Below are 22,987 nucleotides of genomic sequence, written 5' to 3' on the forward strand. Positions count from 1 at the left end.
GTTCTCCTGGTTACTCAGGACCAGGACCAGGACGTTGACCGAGCTGGGGTGTTCTGCGTTCTGACATGCTGCAGCGCAGAGCAGGACTCTGTTAAGGACTGGGCTTCTTCTAGCCCCCAGCTGTCAAAGCCCATAGGATGGGTGTCGTGCCCTGTCGTGGCCCCAAGGATCGAGGCCCTCGTTTCTCCAGCTGCTCAGAGGGCCGGTGGCTAGGACTGGCAGCTGAGAGGATCGAACCACCATCCAGGGCTGTCCCAGCTCTGGGGCTCCCTGTTCAATCCGTCTTTCAGGCCCACGCACAGATCATTTCTCCCTTCCCTGGACCTTCTACCTTCCTATTTGGCTACATATATTTCTCTCTCTTCTTCCTATCTACCTGGTTCTGCCCCTCCTTCCCTAAGAATTAGAATTCAGAAGTGACAGGGTGTCATGTGGATGCACATTCAAATGTTCATTTTAATTATAAAATAAAACCAAATCTTTCTGACTGATAGTAAGGCTGACATGGCCCTGCTTTGAAAGTCTGGCTTAGCTAATTACTTTATATTGTGGATTTCCTTTCATACATTGAATGACTTCAATCTGCTGCTCTAGGGTAGTAAGAAAACATATTTAAATGATGTGATGTGATAAAAGCATTTAATCAAAAATATATTTGTGGGGCGCCTGAGTGTCTCCATCAGTTAAGTGCCCGACTATTGATTTCACGATCTACGGGTCCTAAAAGGCTCTGTGCTCAGCGGGGAGTCTGCTTCTCTCCCGCTCCCTCTATTTCTCTTTCTCTTGAATAAATAAATAAATCTTAAAAAAAAAAAAACCAAAAATATATTTGCAGGATGTCCTGAATTAGCAATATTTTGAATTTCTCGACACTTTCTGAGTATATGGGGTTAGAGGAGATGCCTATGAGTAAACAATAACAGGTTTAGTTTGGAATCCTCTGGTTGGCCTTCTGAAAGGCTTTCTGATGTGCTTTGTACAAATGGAGGAAGTATCTGTCAGTACTGAATGAGCAAAAAAGTTGGCTTGCAGGTAAGGTGGGTTGCAATTTTTTGCTTCCGACAAAATTGAACGCCAACATAAACAGGTTATCAATTGATATGAAGCAATAAAAACAATCTTTGGCTATTAGATTACCATACTTTTGGCAGATGACTTCAAAAGAATTCAGAAAAGTGAGTAAAAATGCTGTAATCTTATATTTCCATCTACTTATGGGAGCCATACTTGTCAGTGTTTGTAACTAGTAAGAATGGAATTGATGCTAAACCCTCCCCGAATCAGACAAGAGGTTGCATTCATGCCTGAATAGGAAAAATAGTTGGGAGTTAAAAACAATTGCCTGAAGTAATGGATTTCCAATAAAATCTGACTCTTTAGTTTTAAAAGGTTGTCAAAATGTGTAACATTCATGATGTTAATATTCATAGTAAGCTAATTTTCAAAATAAATATTTAAAATGTAAAGCCTATGGTTATCAGAAATAAAAATTTGGCTTCTCAATTATATTCATATAATTTGCTATTGTGGTAGTCACAGAGAGGTATGATATAGTAATCAATATAAGACTTTTAAACATAGAAACATAATATATTTGGATAAGATTCTATGAGAGAAAGAGAATAGAAACAGGAAATTCACAGAAGGAAAAACATACATTTTCTAAATGTTAAATTAGAACCTGCTGATTGATTTTTTAAATGGGCAGGTAGCTATGAAATCGCTAAGGCATTTGGATTCCATTACACATTTAAATAGTGATGTAACAGAGCTTTTTTCTCTGCAACTGTTAAAACTTTTGATAAAAAAAATATATATATGCCAAACTACAAGTGTTTGAGGGGTAGCTAGTTTAGCAATATTCTTTTAGGGGGCAGATGAGCAAGTTGCTGTGAGGACCACTGCCCCAGGACACTTGTACCGTGCAGGTACAGACATGGTGCATGTGCCATGTCATGCACAGGCATTTGAAATCTAGCAGCCACCCCAGATCTGTCCTTTACATATTCGGGAATATTGACTCTATGGATAGCTTCTGAGGCTGTCAAAACTATGCCACCTTGCTGCTCACACTCCAAAGGAGGCCAAGTGCATGTCACTTCCCGAATCTGCATGAGGGCATTTAGTACCTGTGCTGCAGGAATAATTTTTGTTTGATGCCTTAAGTGATGTCAGGATTAGGTGGGCTGATACACTATGCATGCACCTCTCTCTGTGCAGGAACTGGGTGCAGGGCTGGGGGCTCTCTTTCATGAAGTGTCTGCCTTGATAGCAGAAGCTTCCTTTCCCCAGTCTGATTAAGAGGTTGGCTGAGGTGCCGCCAGAAGCATCACATCTGCCTTCTGACAACCTCCATGTGCATACATGTCAGCAGGCCTGAGGGATGGGGAACTGGAACTCCATTTGCAAGAACTGGCTGTGTCAAGGTGTGGCCAAATCTGATTTCAGACTCACTTTAATTCTCAGGAACCACCTAATGGCAAAGTCAGGGTGGAGGGTTGATAGCACTCTCATGCTTCAAGACACCAGGGTCACTGACGTTGGCAAAGGAAAGGGACCACTGTGAAGAGCCACATGGGTTAGGTCAGTTCACAGCAAATGTATCGTGTCCTACCAGAAGGGACTATTAGGCTAGATGTTCCTGAAGAGGATTTTAATTGATATGGACGTTTCCCTCAAACAAGTCAATAACAGTATGCCCATTACAAATAGTTTTCCTAATCTAGCAATGAACATATTACACAGGTTTAGATTATAAATTATAATCTAATTTATAATTTAAAATCTCCTTCTGTAGATCACATAACTTTTATGTGTTCTGTAGTAAGTGTTTGTCTTTTGATACCCTTCTCTTGCAAAGGGAAGGACACTACGAAGGACTTCCACCCCCCACAGTCTGCACGTCCACACGGAGCTGCACCAGTGTTGGGGGGACACACCTTGAACAGTTGGCGATCTCCATGCGGGGGCCCTCACACTGCCAGCCGCCGCACTGGGGGGCCGGGCTGTCACAGGTGCGGGTGCGACACAGGCAGGACCCCCCAGCGCTGCCATCGGTGTGCGTGCAGGGTGTCCACGGAGACCACGCGCTGAAGTGCCCGTCCACGGTGAGATTCCTTATCTAGGAAGAGGATACAAGTGAGGATGTCAGCAAGGGTTAAGGCTGGAAACAGAAAAACTGAAAGCCTCTCCTAGCACAATCAGAACACGTTTAGAATGTTTTAATGTTACAGTTAAAGAGGGATGAACGGGGAGGTATTTCATGATAACATAATGCAGCAGAGGTCATTGGTGGAGAGAGTGCTGGAGGAGGGAGGAGGAGGAAGAGGAGGACAGGGGAGGAAGAGGAGGATGGAAAGGAAGAGAAAGAGGTGGGTGGAGGAGGAAGAGAAGGAAGAAGAGAAAGAGGAGAAGGAGGAAGGGGAGGAAGGGGAGGAAGAAGAAGAGGAGGAGGAAGAAGAGGAACTGGGGAGGAGGATGGGGAGGAGGAGGAAGAGGAGGAAGTGGGAAGGAAGAGGAAGAGGTAGATGGGGAGGAAGAGAAGAAAGAAGAGAAAGAGGAGAAGGAGGAAGGAGAGGAAGAGGAAGAAGAGGATGCAGGAGGAAGAGGAGGATGGGGAGGAGGAGGAGGAAGAAGAGGCGGGAAGGGGGAGGGGGACAGGAGTGAAGAATGCTAATGGCTTGGCAATCAGGTCATCCCAGAATTGTCCACTAATGTTGAGAAACCCAAAGAATAAGCAGAGCCGGAGTGAAAAATCACAGATGTACAACTCTGTTCCATCTTTACATCCCTTAAAAAAAAAAGACTGAGAGTTCAAATAGTTGTATTTAAGACCTAACCTGGCTCAAATGTCACCGTGAACTGACATTTAACTTACAGCTTATTAAAACAACTGCCACTGGACTGATGGCTAGGCACACCCCGGCCAGAGCCACACCGTAACCACCCTGCAAGTGCTGGCAAGTGGGCAAGGAAGGGCCGGGCATGAATCTGATGCCTCACGCTGGTGCAGGACCAAGGGCTGAGTTCTGCGCGGGGCTGTGTGGCCCAGCCTACACGCAGGATCTGGGGAGGCCGCCAGGGGCCGGCGCTGGCCCTCGCCTAGGCACACGGTGTTCGGGACCAGGCAGGGAGACTGGAGGACTCCAGGTCACATCTGACAGTAGAGCTGCTTAGAAGTCACAGGGTATTCCTATCACCCCAGACTCCTGGAACTGAGCTGTCAGTCACCCTGCCCAAAAAGGCAATGGCCGGCAGAAGGCCTGGATGCCAAACCTTCTAAATTGCATATGGGGACTTAGGTGTTTCCTAGAAAACATGACAAACGAAGAGGTCTGATTGCACATGATAGCATGCTTTCCCTTGTCCCTGGGCTGCCTGTTGACCCAACTTCCCACTCCCACCCCCAACTAGTCCTTACACTTTTAAAGACCCATCATCCTCCCAAGAGAGGACTCCATGGACAAAGCAATTCATTGTTTTGAGGCTTCTAACTCTCCCTGTACTTCATCAGTTCAGAAAAACACCAGCACCAGGTGAAAAACACAAGGGAGCTTTACTTTTCTTGTGTCATTTCTCCAAACACGGAAGGAAAGAGGCCACATGAAACATGTTCTCTTGCTCTGACTTGTCTGCTTGGTCGCCTCCAGCTGCCACAGTGGGACCCTCTCCCTCCCCCTTTCTTGTCAATACTTTAACCTTGTCAATACTCCCCTGAGGTGGATGAAAACCCAGAATCCCCTGCCATGCCTGGCTCTTTCCATAAGAAGCAAAGAGGAGGGAATGGCGCTGGACTGGAGGTGACTCTCTGGACCCGACCCAGAGAGAGAGTGAACACACAATGGCACCTTTCTCCCAAGAGGAAAACATCCCTATTTCTAAGGTCCCTGTAACCCCCCTGTCCAGCTAGGATAGAAGTGCGGCTCCCACTCTGAAGTTAACTTTCCCTGGAGTCTTCAGTGTTTTCTGGGAGAACCGAGCCTCACATGACAGCCAAGCCACTAATTCCTCACACAAAAGTGTCCTTCAAGCAGCAAAGGCCCTGCCACTTGGGAGCTCCCAGTCCATCTTCCATCCACCCTCACCTCTGGTCCATCGGGCTCTGGGGCAGGGAGGATCAGCTGTGGCCTTCACTGTGACTGAACATGGAACTCAAGCTAACAAAGCCCCAAGTGCCTTTAAATCCAAACTTGTAACAATTGTAGGACTTTTAGAGACAGGGAACAGGTTATGGCAGCTGGGCCGGAGGCAGAGCCTGGGGAAGGGTAGCCTGACAGAGCTGCAGTCTACCCTGGAGGGGGCAAGGAAGAAATACCCCAGACTCTCCACTCTCGCCCATGCCTCCTGTGGCCTAAACCCAAGACAACAGGGAAGCCTAGGTGGGGGGCAGCCAGAAGTGGGGCAGGTGGGGCCTGTGGGCCACAGAGCAGATGGGGAGGGGGTGAGGACCGCCCAGCACAGAGCACTATCAGAAGAGGCTCTGTGAAACATCTTGTCCCTTCCCTTTGCCTCTTCTGTGTGGAGATATGAGGGGTAAGGTAGGGAGGGGGCGCTGCCATGATTTCTGAAGGTTTATGAATCCCTACAATATTAACCAGAAACTTTCAAAAGGTCTGACTGTTTGGGGACAGAGTAGGGTAGAGTAGGGCAAAGAAGATTCTCTCCAAACCCCCTGGGCCTCTGTTCCTTCGTCCTAACATAGGAGGGAAACGTGCCTCCCGACTGTTGGGATCTCTTTAGCAATAGGAGGTTTAAAGGAAATCTGAAACCCACAGCACCGAACGCTGAGAGACTGAAGACTGGTGAGACTGTGAGAAATACATCGTGATGATGACAAATGAATGTGTATGGAAACAGAAATTATCCAGATTGTTGAAAGAGGGCCGTTTATGATGGAAACATATTTAGACTGTGTGGTCATGAGTCAAACTCACAGCCAAGTAAACTTCGTGCAAGCTAAATTTATCAGTGGATGGTTAGAAAAAGAGAGATACAAGTAGAAAACCAAGAGTGTGTAAGAGAGAAACAGGCAGGTGGAGAGACAGACAGATGTGGAGAGAAGGGATCACAGCCACTGTCTGGTTCCTGTCCACTTCGTAGGCTCTCTTGAAATAAATCTCAAGTCCTGGAGAGAACCTGGAAATCTGTTTTTTCAGCCCAAAGGGCAAGAACACCTGCCGGGGTAGGTGGGTATTTATGAAAGAGTCACTTTGAATACACAGGGTCTAGAGTTCATCCTGAGAATTATTCCTCACCATTCTGGGGATATGGCAGGGCTGGGTTAGCATCACCAGCCATGCACTTAACAGGAGTTAGCCTAAGACTATCATGGGAACCCCACCCACCTGGGCCAGTGTCCGGTCCAAGAAACAATGTGTGACCTGATTCTGGTCAATGGGACTCAAGAGGAGACTGGAAGAGAATCCCAGAAATGATTTTCCTCCAGATAAGAGGAGCACACACTCTCTCTGTTATGTGAGGGCTCTGTGCCTGGTGCTCCTGACATCAACAGAAGGCCCAGCATGTAAGACAGCTGCTCGTGCACCACCTCCCCAGACTGGGCAGCAGAATCAGCCCCAACCCTGCTGCCTCCCCGTCGCTAGGATGAACCTGGTCCTTCTTAAAACCCTACTCACAGGGAATTCAATTCTGTTTAGGCAGGTGCTATACTACTGGACACAATTATTACATACTATTTTTACAGAAAGAGCAAACCTAGATGTAAGGAAATTTTATAACTTGCCAAAGACTGCCTAACTCACGATTCAGGAGGTGTAATCTGAAATGCTAGTCAGCATTTTCCTTTCCACGAGACCAGAGTTTTAAAATGTCAGCACTACTGACATTTGGGCTGGATAATTCTTTGTTGTAGGGGCTGCTCTGCACGTTAGTGGCATCCCTTACCCCCACCCACTGGATGCTAGCACCCCACTGCCCCTGGTTGTGACAACCAAAATTTCTCCAGGGGCACCTGGGTGACTCAGTCGGTTGGGCATCTGCCATCGGCTCAGGTCATGATCCCGGAGTCATGGGATTGAGCCCCACATTGGGCTCCCTGCTCAGAGGGGAGTCTGCTGCTCCCTCTGACCCTCACCCTGCTTATGCTCTCTGTCGCTCTCAAATAAATAAATCTTTAAAATAAAAACAAAAACAGAATTTCTCCAGACATTGCTAAATGTCCCTGGGGGCAAAACTTCCTCCAGATTAGAACCATTGTTTCTCAGGAAGTTAAAAGTGAACTACCATAAGATCCAGCATATTCTACTTCTGGGTTTATAGCTGAAGGAAAACAAATCACTATGCTGAAGAGCCTGTGGCACTCCTGTTATCACTGCAGGGGTACTTACAACAGACAAGACAGGGGATCCCTAGGTGGCTCAGTGGTTGAGCGCCTGCCTTCAGCCCAGGGCGTGATCCTGGAGACCCAGGATCGAGTCCCACATCGGGCTCCCTGCATGGAGCCTGCTTCTCCCTCTGCCTGTGTCTCTGCCTCTCTCTCTCTCTCTCTCTCTCTCTCTGTGTCTCACATGAATAAATAAATAAAATCTTAAAAAAAAAAAAAGCAATAGCCAAGACATGGAGACAGCCAAGTGCCCATCGACGGTTGGATGGACGGATAGAGAAAACATCATGTATACGTACACACACACATATAATGGAATACTATATTCAGCCACAACAGAGAAGGAAATCTTGCCATTTGGGAACACATGAATGCACCCAGAAGGCACTATCCTATGTGCAATAAGTCAGACCGAGAAATACAAATACTGAACAATATCACTTATACATGAAATCAAAAAAGAACAGAAAAAGAGGCCAGATTTCTAGTTACGAGAGGTGTGGAGCTGGGGTCAAAAGTATAAACTTCCAGTTTTAAGATAAATAAGTCTTGGGGGTTGTCCTGCACAACGCGATGACTAGAGTTCATTCACACTCTGGATGGGACATTTGAGTGTTGCTAAGAGAGGAGATCCTTTGTTTCACAAGGAAAAGAAAAACGTTGGGGGGGCGCTATTTATATGAGATGATGGGTGTTAGCTGAACTTACTGTGGTGGTCATTTCACAACATACGTAGGGAAGTCACTGTGCCGTACACTTTAACCTTATACAGTGCTGGCAATGATATCTCAGTAAAACGCAAGGGGAAAGAAAGTATCCACTGCACTAGTCATCCCCGCGCCCCCGCCCCTGCCAGTCCACTTGGGGCACTAGTCTAAGATAATAGTCTTCAGGCAAAGAGATACTGTACATGTTCTCATCCACATGTCTGGATGAGCAAGGGATGAGCTAATACAACAGAGTAAATAAAAGAGGATGAATTTGAAATAAGTGACGATAAATGAGAGAATTCTGTGGAATGGGGTAGAAAAACACAAAATGGTTACTACAGCAAAAACACTGAGAAAGAAGAGGCATTGCCCTGGGCACTTGGTAGTGAGAAAACTTAGTGATTGCAATTCTCAGGGTAAGAGCAGGGGCTTTCTGTTTTGGCCAGGGGTGCGGAAGCTGTAGATGTTGAGGGGCAGCATTTTCAATCCAGGACCACAGCAGCTGGTTCTATTAACTTTTGGAGCAAGAAGAACCTGCAAGATGCAGAAAAGCACGTGGGCAGTCAAACTCTGCATCGCATTTAACCACATGCTCCTTTTGACCCTGACTGTATTAGCTTGAGAATCTGCCTACAGAACAAATCTGTGAATCATGGGGCAGGTTCTGCTGCTCCCCTTTCCCACATGATTATTTTTATATTTTATTAGTTTTTCTTAGTCAGAAATAAAGCCATCTAGAATATATTACGTGTGGTTGTGCTATCTCTAGGCTTCTGCCACGAGACTATTTGAGGTATGTGCTTTGTTTTATTAAATATTAAGCCACAGTAAGGCATATACGACATATAGGTAGTTTAGTGTTTGTCAGGCACTGTGATGAGTGACGTCCATGTGTTAACTCTACAATGTTCACGATGGTCCTGGTACCCACATCCCATTCTACAGAGAGGCAAGTTGAGGTTCAGATGAGGCTCAATTTACCCAGTCTCATTGGTTATAAAGAACCAAGAATCAGTCCCAATAAGCTCATCCAGAGCCTGTGATCTCAGTCACTTCATTCCATAATGTGATTCATAGACACTTCCCTGATGAGAGTCTTATGGAAAACGGCACTGTACACTTTTATCCTTAATTGTATAATAGCAAAGATCCCTTCACCTAGGAAATAATGGATTTCCAAATGGTAGCTAAGGAAGATTCAATTTTTGTTCACAAGCATAATCTATAATCCCACATTTGATTCACTCATGTCAATTCATTAATTCCCAAGAAACCAAAGAGGTGGATACATTTGATGGGTACAGAGAGATCCCTGGAGTATATCTTTTATACTCCAACTGTTATTCTAATAATTAAATCAAAGTCTCCTATTTTCTACTGGGGTGCCTTTTCAGAAATCAAAATATCTTCCTTTATTTATTTTTAAAGTTTCATGTCTTTTTGGTCAGAGATTGTAACACAACAGGATGTGCTCCTTGGAAAGGACTGTCTCATATACAACATCAACTTAATATCCCTAATCTCCCTCCGTGAATTAACTGCATGAAGGAAAGCTAGCTACCTTTGAGGAGGGGTACATAGGAGCACTACTGGCCTCGGATAGGACGGGTGAATAGGGGCAGTCTTTAAAATGGAAGCACTCATACTTATCCCCAGTGTGATCATGACATTAAATGAGATAACCCATTGAAATGGCCTAACATGGCACTCAGCACATTGTGTAGACACACAATTAACCTTAGCTCCTTTCTTCTTCTTTTATAGTATATTTCACTATAAAATTCAGAAATAATGTCTTACCTACTATCTGAGCATAATATTGCAAGGTGGCCACTGGGTCACCTGCTGGGTGCACCTATCAGCTACAGCTCTGGGGAGATGCTGACAGCTGGAAATGTCATTGTCTTGTAGATTGAGGATAATGTCAGAACCACTGGATTTAAGTCCTGATTTCTTTCCCAATGTAGTTTTAGAATCTTCTATAAACCCTTTAGACTCTGGTCTGTGGTGCTGCTATCTAAATGGAGGGCTCTGAGCTTAATCACTGCTAAAGTATCTTTTCACTGAGAAGGTATTACTTAGTATCCTGGGAGAGAGCCAGTTACTGCAAGACATTGAGGTGCTTATTTAGTATACGTGTTTTCCTAGTTATTGCATGATGTATTTAGGAACAGGGAGCCATTGTATGAGATAGTATACTGGTGATCATGTACCCACAAGGGATGTGGATGGAATTTGGGCATAAATAAATCTCAGTACATTCTTAAGACTATGCTATCCTTGTTAAGTGTCACTGCAAGCTTTGTAAAATATAAATAATATTTAAATCACTCTAGATCTGTAAATTCAGATCTTATTCGAGCACTTCAAATCTCTTAAGATGAGAATAATGTTTTCAATATAATTATATAAGCCACCAAAATGTTAATCTATATACGTCAGTTAACTATTGCTCTGTCTCCTGGACAATAGAAATCCATATACATTTTAAAATAGGGATCTTTTAGTGGAAAACAGGTTTCCTAGGGCACTAAGTCCATTACCAGGTGGAACTCTCTAGACAGTGGAGGATCTGCCTGGGTTTTGACCACAGCATTGACTTTTGAGAACTCAGTGGTGCTGAGTCACTGGTCTAAAGTTCATGAAGATTTACTTGGTTCCCACAAAGTCTGCTATGACCCTCAGTGTACTCCACATTTGTCTAACTCCTACTGAGCTCCATGTTAGTAGCATATCCACTTTCATTATTCAACTTTGGTCTTTACATTGGATATAAGATGCTCTGGTCTCATTCAAAAATCTTTCACCTTATAATGCTTAATTTCCTTTGGATAAAGATATGCAGGTAAAATTATTTAACTGATTATAAGATTTTTAAATATATGTGTGTGCATGTATGTATACTATATATATATAGCATATAGTATGTATACTGTATGTATATATAGTATACATCTTTGAAATCAGTTTCCATCTTGCAGCACATGGCAACATTTTTTTTCCTTGTAAAACAACAAGGGCATATCAGAAATGATGAAATACAGTAGATCTGACCAATACAATCAAACCTTTCTTCTATTTTAGTCAAAATAAACAAATATCATAGAAGCAAAATTATATTTTAATAGCTTTTAAAAAATCTTTCTAAGACAGCTCTGTAATAATGCTAATAATTTTCATTTAGCTCATTTCTAAGAGATTTTTAGAAAGAGATACACAATTAATATAGCTGCTAAAAAATAAAACTACAGGGGCCTGGGTGGTTCACTTGGTTAAGTGTCTGACTCTTGGTTTCAGATCTGGTCATGATATCATGGGTTATGAAATGGAGGCTTGAGTCCACCTCTGTGTTCAGTGGGGAACCTACTTGAAAATTTTCTCCTTCTGCCCCTCCCCCCACTCATGCGCACTCACGCTCTCTCTCCCTCAATCTCTCAAATAAGTAAATAAAGCTTAAAACAAACAAACAAACAAAAAAACCCCTACAGACCCAAAATGGAGTTTCTTATGCTAAGCCCCATGTCACCAAACTAAGACTTGACTTAATTACAGTTTTGGTTCTTCTAGAAGAGGAATCTTCAACTAATTAGGAAATGCTTGACTAGCACTAGTTAGGTCATCTGTCTGATAGATCCTTGCTATCTAATAATCAACCTGCTCTTTTTGCCTAGTGTCACTTCCTTGTTCTCACTTACTTCTGCCTATGAAAGTCTGATTTTGTACAGCTCCTCAGAGCTCTTTTCTATCTGCAAGATTGGATGTTGCTTGATTGGAACTGATTTTTATTCAAATAAACTCTTAAAATTTTTAACACACCTCAGTTTATCTTTTTACAAATAGATATCTTGCAAGCTATTTTTACAAGTGGATGTCTCAGACAGCCACTAAAGCACAGTCACAGACGATGCCCTTATTGCTTAAAAACTGTTATGATCTTCTTTTGCACTTTTTGCCATTAAAAATGCAAGGTCAAACACCTCTGAGAACATTGGTCCTTAGAAAGTATATGCTCGTAATTTAGAACTACATTTATGTTTTCTCCAGCTACAAAGGTATCTTCGTGATTTTTAGCATTCTTCAGAAATGAGAAAACTTAGCACAAATACCAGCATTTTTCTAATCAATTTCAAGAAACACTGAAGAAAAGTTTGCTTCTAACCTCAGAGAGCTGAAGCTCCACAACCCAAAGGACTGGCAGTGAACCCCACAGCAAAGCTCTGCTGGAAGGCCCAAAGGCGGTGATCACACAGCTTTGCAATAAGCAGCTTCGATCTTGTGCCCACATCTGGGAGAGGATGCTGCTTTTACTAACCCTGGCCTTCCTCACTCAATGTTGCCTAATTCTCCTTAAAAACCGAAGGACAGGCTTGTGAATATGTGGTTTAAGTAATGAAATAGCACAGGTTCCTTGATAGGAAACAGTGGGACTGTCCGGGTGCCTCAGGCAGTTTTGCCTCAGAGAAACAGCACAGATTTCAGGTAATAGAACATGCTGTTTCTTTTCCTTCCTCTGTCTTGCAGAGGTTATGTCAGCGTGGACAGTCCCAGAGATCAGCAGCTAGGTGACAGCACAGTGACTCAATCAGTTTTCAAATATGTGGAGGTTCATAGCCATTGCTCATATGGGTTGAGAACAGAAGAATTTGAGATTACTACGTTAAGAGTTCTAAAGACAAAAGAAAACAAATAAGCTGGTTCCTGCAAGCAGGGCCTCAAACAAATAAATTGGCAAAGGAAATTGTTTTCCTAAATTTAGAGAATCTGGCTCTAAAGGGAAGTGAGTCTCTCTTCATTCTGTGGGTTCACAGTGGGAGTGGCCATCATACGTTTCTCTCAGACCTTCCCCTGCCCCTGAGCAGAATCTAGAAGACTGTCCCACATGGGTTCCAATAGTAATATCCCTTATTTTATTCTTTTAAAAGCTCTACTTAAATCAGTTTCTAGAGTTATAGCTCCCGAGGGAAATTGATGGGTGTGGATGTCACTATTTTATTAATGCTAAAAAGGGCATAATAGTCCACACCAACCTCTGGAGAGAAGATCCAAGAATGGTACAGAGATATTACACTCCATTTTCAAATCAGCAGTGTTTTCTCTTAAGACATGTCTCTTCAAAGCAGACAAAAAGTTTATGGCAACATCTTGTGTGGCTCTGGTGAAAGATCTGAGCGGAATGAGAGAGCGCAGACTGGGTTTGCAAGGAAGATTCCAGATGTGTGGACACCACTGAGCTGCAGGCTCAGATTTAGCACAGCTGGGTTCCTGTGGACAGTGCTTTCTGAGGCTGGAGAACATGCACACTTACAGGACAGGTGGAGGTGATCTGCTCCCACTGCGTCATGTTCAGGCTGTCCACCAGACTCGTGCATTTCTTCACCAAGATGTCCCAGCCACAGTAAGGGTCCTGGGCCTCAATGCAGGCGCTGCAAACATACACCCAAAGGTCAACAGAGAGGCAAGGCAGCCTTCCCCACACTACAATAGACCCAAGTTTACAGGAGTCTGGCCCTCACGAACTGACATGGGAACCAGTTCCGAGAAACAAAGTTTTAGTCTGCACGCTGGAGAACAATGTATGCATACATCCATAAGTATCTAACTGAATCAATTAATTTTGGATGAAATATCTATATTTTTCTTAAGATACAGGTTGGACAACTAAAGAACTATGTGTGCCAACGTGAACCTTTTGGTGTCATGAATAAAGCTAGTCAGAATTTTGCAATGCTCAAAAACAGTAGGTTTTGTTATCACCACCACCATCATCATTATCATCATCATCACCACTACCACCACCACCACCACCACCACCATCATAATCATTATCATCACCACCACCACCATAACCACCACAATCATCATCTTCACTCCCTTAGCAACAGGCAGTATTTGCTGAAAACCTGTTATATCTTTCAGATACAACTTTTATAAAAAGGCATTATCATTTTCACTCTATCATCATCTTAATCACTACCATCACCACCATCATCACTACCACCAGCACCAACCACCTCCACTGCCACCATCATCTCATCACCGCTACCACCATCATCATCACTTTAATTCCAGATGTTATTTGTTGAACATCTGCTATAATATATCAATTTACTGTATCATTTAGACACTTAACTCTAATGAGGAAGGTAGTATTATTTTCATTTTGTTGATGAGAAAACTGAGGCACAGAAGATTTAAGAAATTGACCCAAGGACAAGCAAATATACCCCAAACCCTTCAACAAGGTTAGTTTGAATTTAATAAAATAGGAAAATCTTTTGGGTACTGTAGCTTAAAAAGGAATTAAAAATTTCAATTTAATTGTAGCTTAATACAGTTCCAACTGCAATACTAAACACATTATTTCAGAAGGATTGCAGGTGGTAGATGCTTTATTTTAGCTTTGTCTCCAAGAAAGAGTTCATACACCACAGGGGCATCATTAGATGAAGAATTTGGCCCCTATGTTATAAATGCAAGAGAAGGTATTCGAGGGTGGAGGGAAGCAGACAGAGTGATAATGACTGAGCCAAAATTATACAAAAGATGATGCCGCAGGCAAGCAGGGCATTGAACACCTGAGAATTCTCTCTCTGAAGGGGCCAAGAGGCCAGATGTGCAGCAAATGGGAGGGAGGAAAGGCAGGCTAGTGCAGCATGGAAGTGCTAATGTCTTCTTAGGGGTAAGGAGCCCCTTCCAACTGGGAGAATCTGTTAGAGGATTGATTACCAGTTAACCAAGAGTAGGCCTAGAAATCATGGCATATCTATCAAAAGTGGGCCAAGGAGGTAGTATAAGTAATATTAAATTGTTAATATCAATGATATAAAATAATCCTAATTAACATATCAAATATGTTACCACATATCAAGCACCATTTTAAGAGCCTGACCTCTATTAGCTCATTCCAACCCCACAGAACCTTTCTAAATGAAAGAAATGTAGTTGCTTTCAAATAAAGAAGCTGAAGCAGAGAAAGCTGAAGTAGAAGTCTCACAGCAGGGGCATATAACTCTAAAGACAATAAATCAAGCAATAATGGTATAAAACTATTACTTATTGCTATTATGGAATTATTATTTATTTACCACTCTGAGAAGTTCAAACAGAGATGGTTAACACTGTTGCTTCTCCCAGCAGGACTACGTTGGGTGGAGAGGGGTATGGGACAGTCACCTGTCACCATTGCCTCATAAGCACTTGTTGGTAAGTGACCAGGCACATGTTAAAAGGTAAACTGAGGCATATTGAAATTTCGAATCTGGTAGCATCAAATGTAAAGGGCTTAGGAGTCTCCCCTAACGGGAGCTAGGGGAGAGAATTTTACAGAGAAGACTCGGAGGCAAACCAAGGAAATTATTTTATTGCCTGTAGCTTAAGCGGTGGCCTTATTTGGGAAAGCCTGGTTGACTGGGATGGGTCATTCACAAGTTTCACTTTCTCAGATTCAAGGGCAGTGACCCTGACATTGGTTTTGGTTTTCTGAGGTCAGCTACCAAGGCTTTAGGGCCACCCCAGGCTAAGAGCCTCTAGCTGAACTACCTTAACAGGCATATAGCGCCTGCATGTGAAAGATCAAACAAAACAGTTATAATGCACATAACACATGCTTTTCTTCCCCAGAACTAGGCACTATTCAGACTTTTATTTATTTGGAATATATTTTTTCTTCACAAATTAGAATTCATGCATGGTTACGTCTATATATACTTACATATTTTTGTTTGTGTTTATCATTACGATTAAATAAAACACACACAAAGGGAACTGTACACATAGCCTCTTATTTTGCTTTTTACACATAAAAATATATTCTAATTTCTTTTTTGTCAGCATATATAGCTCTACCTTGTTCCTTAGATAGCTGTATAGTGTTCTGTTCTAGATGAGTCAATATTTATTTGAATCCTTCAAAAGCAAGGCTGTAATGCACTTTTGTACGTATTTTCTACACGATAAACTTCTATATGTGGAACTTATGAGGCATAAGTTATGAGTATTAATAATTTTGTATTATCAATAGTTTGGAGGGTAACTACTCTCCCTCTTTCATGTTGAATGCTGCCTTTTTTTTTTAAACTTAGCCCTTTCTAATAGATAAAAACACTCTTCTAGTCATCCGTTCTATTTGTTCAGTTGTGAGATTAAAATGTAGTGTATGTGTATGCATTTATGCATCACCTATATTTCCATTCCTGTAAATTTCCTATTTGTAACCAATTCCTGCTTTATGCTTCTTTTTGATTGAATAACTGGTTTCACCGTTTTTATGTAGTCATTGCAAGTGAAAATTTCGGTGTCAGAAAATTAACCCCCTTTCAATAATGTTTCAAATACTTTTCCTACTTGTCATTAAATATTTTTCTTGCGATACAAATGTTTTAAAATTTTATGCAGTCAAGTTTATGCATCTTTTCCTTCACAGCATCTGAATTTTGTGCCATATTTTGAAAGAGCTTCCACACTTAAAAATCATAAAAACATTTATGCAGGATTTCTTCTGATCCTTTTATAGTATCATTTCATTTGCCTTCCTGTGATCCATGTGAAATGTATCTCTAGCAACAATCCCTTCCTCCCTCCGTTTGTTGAATTAAAACAAACAGCAAACAAACAAACTAAACATGTATTTTTTTAATCTAAACTTCTCCATCCTCATACCAACACAAACAGATCTGGGGCTTAGAAGTAACAACCAGGAAGCTGTAGGGTTTCTTTTTCCTTTTTCTACTGAATTCAGACAACATCTTTTTAAAACACAAGTTTATAACACAGAACGTGAGCATCAGCTTTTGAAATCTCTAGCTTTTGAGGTTGGGGAATATAATATTTTAATAACTTACTTTTAAATAAAAATTCATTTCAGTGATCAGTTCCATAGAGTGGAATTTGACTTGTATTCATAGTAAATAAAGCATAACCCACATTTCTCAATTTTAAGAACTCATCATTTTAAAGACACACAATTGATTTAATACCTTTTTTTGTTTTGTTTTGTTTTAGGGAATAAGAGAGATGAAAATAAACCAGTGACTGTGTAAGTCAGGAAAGTGTGCATTTTTGCATCTACAAAATAAGATATTTCACATATTGTCACTAGTTTCAAGGTCAGCAAATCATCCCTCAGAAATGTTGCCTGTGCAGATGTTGTTCTGTAGGAAGTTTGTGGAAATCTGAAGACCCCTCAACTATGAGATGTGGGCACAGGTGAAAACTAGGAGTCTTTCTGCTTCCTGCTGTGACCCTGCTTGGCTGGGACAGTGAGACCTGACCCACAGCATCCAGGTCTCAGCACATCTGCCACATTGACTGAATGCCACAGCCTGTATCACACATGGGAATCCTCTCGTGCGTGAGCCCATTTTCACACTGGCAGGTAAACAGGACAAAGCTACATTTACAAAATGATTCAAAAGGCCTGAATTCCTTTTCATGTTTCTTATTAAAGCAACTTGACCATCAGACAAAGTTAAAATTCCAAAAACAGTATAATTCCACCAAACCCCCTTCACTTTGCCCTAGGCTTCTCTTTGCAAATCTGCCTGCAGGGCTGAAACAATGCCACAGGGTTACACAGGATATTTTAAGCTGTTTTAAATGAAAAGCTGCTTGTAAAAACATCTCTGTCTTCCCATAATGTTGGCGGCTTTGCACATTCTTAACATTCCACTTATCCCTTAAACTATTAAAACTTCTCTACAAGCACAAATGCCCATTCATTAAAAATTCCATTTATATCTAAATATGTTTTCCTCAGTCAAAATATTTCATACCATAGCAAAATTCTGATGAGCCCTACTTTTAAAGTATGCTTTAAGAAAACTCAATCATCATAACTGATTGCCCTGGGAAGGTAGGTCTTTTAAAGAGACCATGTAGAAAATAACAGATGTCTTACTAATGAGGCCATCAGGAAAGCAGCTTTTCTTCACCAGACTTTGAAAATGTTTTTCTTTGTATGATGAATCTTTTTAATAAAAAATTTTCTTATTTTGCTAATAACCTCAGATTATTCTCATTTGATATATTGCCTTGGTATTTGAGAGGATCCGAATTCAGAAAATATGTTGGTCAGAATCTGAAAGTTTAATTTAAAAACACATTTGTTGAGAATATGTTTTTGAGCTCAATGTGTATTTAGAGACAGGCCTTAATTCTAGAAGAAGAATAAACTTCTTGCCCGTTTCTAGGACAGTGATAGCTAAATTTTTAGCTAAATTTTTCCTTTAAATTTTAAAGTTTGTAGTTCTATTTTCTAATTTGAGTAAGAGGGAAAAGAGATATATTCATTAAAATCTTCTCATTGTATTTCTAGACAGCTGGAGCTGATTACTGAATACGTTCCCCTCACATGTTAGATTATCTGAGTGTCGATGACTTTATCTGATTTGTTTCTGTTACACTAATTGTCATTAAATCAGCTTATTTTTTATCTTAAGAATTTTTGCCATATTAAGAAAATGCATTCATTAAGCATGGGATTTTAAGTGTTTTAATCATTCATTCACTGGGCGCATACTTAGGACACCTGCCATGAACTAGACTGAAATTAGGGGGGTGCCATGGACAGCAAAGCAGAAACACTCACTGCACCTACAGAATTTACCCTTTAGCAAAGGAAATAGACACTAAGCAGTTACACAGATAAATAGCAACAACCATTTCCAAAGGAAAAACCCAAAGAGGGAACTCCTGTTTAGATAGGGTCACGACATACACAGGGAGTGGCATTTAAACTGGGATCAGTGAGACGAATAGGATCAGCTTTGACATGGCTCAGGAAAAACAGAACATCTGATGGCAAGATGGACATGGGGAAGGCACTTAGTTGGATGGAACTTGGGGAGTTTAAAGGATGAGAAAAGTGGAGGAAAGACTTTGGTTGAAGCTTGAGGAGCAGAATGTGCAGAGCCCTGGTACCCATTCAAGATTCAGGGTCTCCTAGTAAGTGCTGAAAACTTTAAAATACTGTGCAAAAACCATGTGTCTATACTTAACTTATTTCTACTATTATCATGACAGTAGTGGATTAGATAAATTTCTCTGTTCATGAAGGATCAATACAATCTGAGGTGTCTTATTCCTAATGACCAGTGTCACTCTATACCTTAGAATATGCTTTTAAGATTTGTATTAAAAACACTGTTTTACTAGAAATAAGGCTGAAAAAATTCTAATGAGACCAGAAAGCACTTGAGGAATGCATTATAAAGATACCCACACATCTGTCCTTCAGTTGGTGAATCCACCTGAAACATATATTTTCTTCAGTTTCTATTCCCACGAAACTGGAATGATAATAATTACCTCATAAGGTATTAAGGATTAAATTATATCATGTACTAAATAAGAAAAAGTTATTTGGGGGGATGGGATACATATAGATTATTATTCTATATATAACTATATGTAGTTATATATAGAATATATAGAATTACTATATATAGTAATTCTATGTAACTATAGATGTTATTCTAATTAATCTCTAAACATAATCACATATTACAATATGATATCAACTTTTGGGTATAGAATGTTTGAAAGCATTCTATATCCAAAATACTAAATCTACCAATGCCCTGAGCTCTTTATTTATGCAGGCAATGTGACACACCACAGCACATTCTATTAAGTGGTACGAAGTATTTTAACTATAAGTTTGAATAGATTCACAATTTTTTTTGACTACCTGGCAAAATGCCACGTGTTGAAAACACAAAGACCAGGAATGAACATGCAGTCTTGTGAGAAAGGAAGACTATGTTCATGAACACTGTCCACCAACATAAGGAGAGGTAACTACTAAGTGAGAATCTCAGACAATTGATGCTACAAGGGCCAGAGGAAAGAGGGGTAGGCCAGACGAGTTCCCGGGAGATGCCATGTGCAGGCTGGCTTTTGAATGAAGCTGGAGCTTAGCTGAGCGAGATAAGCATCCCTGGTCATGATGGTCCCAGGAAGGATGACAGAATCATGTGCATGAGGCAGGATCAGGATGATAAGCACAGCAGCATGGCTGGGCTAAAGTTTCCATAAGATTCCTAGGAAACATACTGATGTGAATAAAATGTTGGCATTTTGCTTCAGCAAGAAAGATTTGGCTGTGGTGTGCAGCATGTATCAAGTTGTGAAATCTACTAGAAGATTAATTTATAATTCCCAAGAACTGAGATACAGCTACAGCATAATGGCATTTTTAAATTTAAGACACATGCCAAGTAAACAAAGATATAATTACTAGTAAAAATACATGTTTATACTCATTAACATCACTTGTTAAAGACATTTAATAGTAATTCACATTGCATGTTAGGATTTGTAGATGAGATAAGTGAACTAGAATTTCAATTAGTCACTAACTTTTAATACATTAAAAACTATTCACTATTGGCTTATCATTAAATGACACTGATTAAATACAATGAGGATTTTTTACATTTAATTTTTCTTTTAATATTCATTTAGAACATTTAATATGTATCACCAGTAGTACTAAGTGAATGGTTTTTCATTAAAGTCTTATTAGGTGGATGGAACACTCAAATTTTCCTGAAAAAGTTGTTTTCAAACTGAATGGAACTGACACACATTTTATAGTGAAGAATTTTGGGAAAATTGATAGTAAAAAAGAAATAGTGAAAGGAGTAGAGTATTTGAAATAAGCAAAACAAAAGTGCTCTCTGGGATCTAGCAATTGTAATCAACTTGGGGCAACAGCTTTGGTTTCTGATATGACACAGACAATCCCTCATCGCTAACTCATCATGCACAGAACCTGAGCTGTTTATCTTGCCCTCTGGGTGGATCTCAATCATCCCAAAATTTGTCTCTTAACAAGAGAGGCCAAGTCGGCCCCCAGGAGGAAGCTCTCCAAGGTAGGTAGTTTTCTTCTCAGGGATCAAAATCAGGACAAAGAAGACAAGAGGAGTATCGGTGACTCCACATGAACCCTTCACAGCCCAGGGATGATGAAGTAATTGCTGGGAGTGAGGACCAGAAAACACCGTGTCCAAGTGCCCAAGAAGGAAAGAAATGAATCTATGGTCACTTCATTCAGGGAAAAGTCTGCACTTTTGGTATTCTATGTTCTCTACAAACCAGAGGGAATGAAAGGTCCACAGTCTCTTTTTCTCCTCCACAAATCAGAGATAAAAATGAAGACACAATTACTCTTTGGCCATCTGATGTTGCTTCAAGGGAAACTTTCTGTGGACCAGGAGATGAGGGTTTAATGGACAGAATCAGAAGACACAGGAGAATATGAAGAATTGTCAGTTACACATGAAGAATGCACAAGGGGTCAAGTAGTTTTAACTTTTACTTAAAATATTAGAGGGCAGTAAATCCAGAGAAAACATTTATATTACTCTGACTCCTTATAATTCACCCAGCTTAACAGTTTTCCCATGACTGAGTGAAGGAGGCTTAAACTCCAGAAAGTACCCCCATGAGAGCATAGCCAAGCTCAAGGGAAGAATTTCTGTGTCAGCAGAACAGTTATAGTAAGGGTGGTATCTACCCTGAATTTGGATACTCTGGTGCCTTCTCCAACTTGGTGACAACAGCAAGGAGGGTAAGCCCTTGGCTCTCCTCACACCTGGCCCTGTCCAACCTCCCCTTATCAGTGACTGAATCTCAGCCTCTTGGATATAGAGATAAATGACACAGTGAGGGACTTGAGACAGGAAATTACCAAATATCCACTGACAGATGCTCCTGCCAACTGAATGGAGCCATGTTGACATCACTCATCTACACATAGAACATCGTCAGGGTAGAATTTCACAAAGTGCCAGAAAATTTATTTGCCAGACAGACCAAAGCCAGGTACATAATATAATACACGTAGAGTCTGGCCTGATCAGCCCTGTCCCTCTCAGATAAAGGGTAGTTGTTAAAGGAGAAAAGTAAATTCCTGACAGGTCCAGATGGACTGGTCCAGAGGCAATGTGAAATATACCTCAGCAAAGAAGGCAAAGCAGTATACAAGAGCCATTTGATTTTTTGTTTTCTCCGCTCCTCTCCTCCCTTTCCTTCCTCCCACTCTCTTTCTTTTTTGCCCTCTTTCTTTCTTCCTTCCATCCTTTCTTTTTCATATATTTGCATTTTACTTTCATTTGAGACAGGGAAAAAATTTGAAACCAAGCCTTCAACAGAGTGTGCAATGAATCAAGAAATATCATTCACAAGCAATGCCAGCTCAGCAGGACTGACATGAACTGGATATACTGGAAGTAGAAGGGAAACAAATCATGGACTGAATTATTTTATGTGCCAGTTTCATTATGTACTCTTTGTCCGTGTGCTTGCTGTAATATACTGAATGGCTTGCTCATAATCACATACTAAGTAAAGGCTTATTTAGGATCCACCTGAATCTGAAGCTTATGATCTTTCCATATGCAAACTGTTTTGTAGACACATGGGGTTAGTTATTTCCTTAAGAACCATTAATTCATTGGATTATGCTGCAAATAAAAATCTTAAGGGAAGCTTGGTGTATAAAAGCCAAGGTGCTGCTGGCCAGGATAACTCTGGTGCAACGATTTGGAGCCTGGAAAACTGCTACAGCCCAAGCTTACCCATGGAGTTCTCTATGCAGCTTTAAACTGGGGAGTGCAAACCCAGGAAGCCTGTGGAGTAGACACTAAATAGTGAAACCTCACATTGTGAGCTCTTTGGTTGTGTTTCTCAAACTCAACTGAGGTACAAAAGGTTGGTAATTACACTAATTACATGACTTTATCCAAGTGACTGGAACACAGATTGTCATTTAGGAAACAGAAACATCTTTTTTGAGGAAACTGAACAGAAAGCTAAACCCAAAACTGTGCTAGTTAATGCATAACCAAGGAAAGCTTTTGTATTAATTAGGAGAGCATTTTGTATTAATAATTTGATATTCTTTTCTTAGCTGGAACCCCTACCAAATTGTATA

At 41.1% G+C, this 22,987-nt stretch overlaps 1 protein-coding gene across 5 annotated transcripts in view; it reads right to left on the reverse strand.

Annotated features, from left to right (window-relative positions):
• Nucleotides 1-22,987, reverse strand: part of SEMA5A (semaphorin 5A) — a 472,307-nt gene that overhangs the window by 77,953 nt on the left and 371,367 nt on the right. For all 5 annotated transcript variants that reach the window (XM_026017648.2, XM_072752696.1, XM_072752695.1 and 2 more), the window contains 2 exons: nucleotides 13,358-13,475; nucleotides 2,940-3,121 (listed from right to left, as the gene is read on the reverse strand). In XM_026017648.2, the coding sequence (XP_025873433.1) occupies nucleotides 2,940-3,121; nucleotides 13,358-13,475 (300 nt within the window). The remainder of the gene's footprint in view (nucleotides 1-2,939; nucleotides 3,122-13,357; nucleotides 13,476-22,987) is intronic.

The sequence above is a fragment of the Vulpes vulpes genome, chromosome 3 (assembly GCF_048418805.1).
Source record: "Vulpes vulpes isolate BD-2025 chromosome 3, VulVul3, whole genome shotgun sequence".
Lineage (NCBI taxonomy): Eukaryota > Metazoa > Chordata > Mammalia > Carnivora > Canidae > Vulpes > Vulpes vulpes.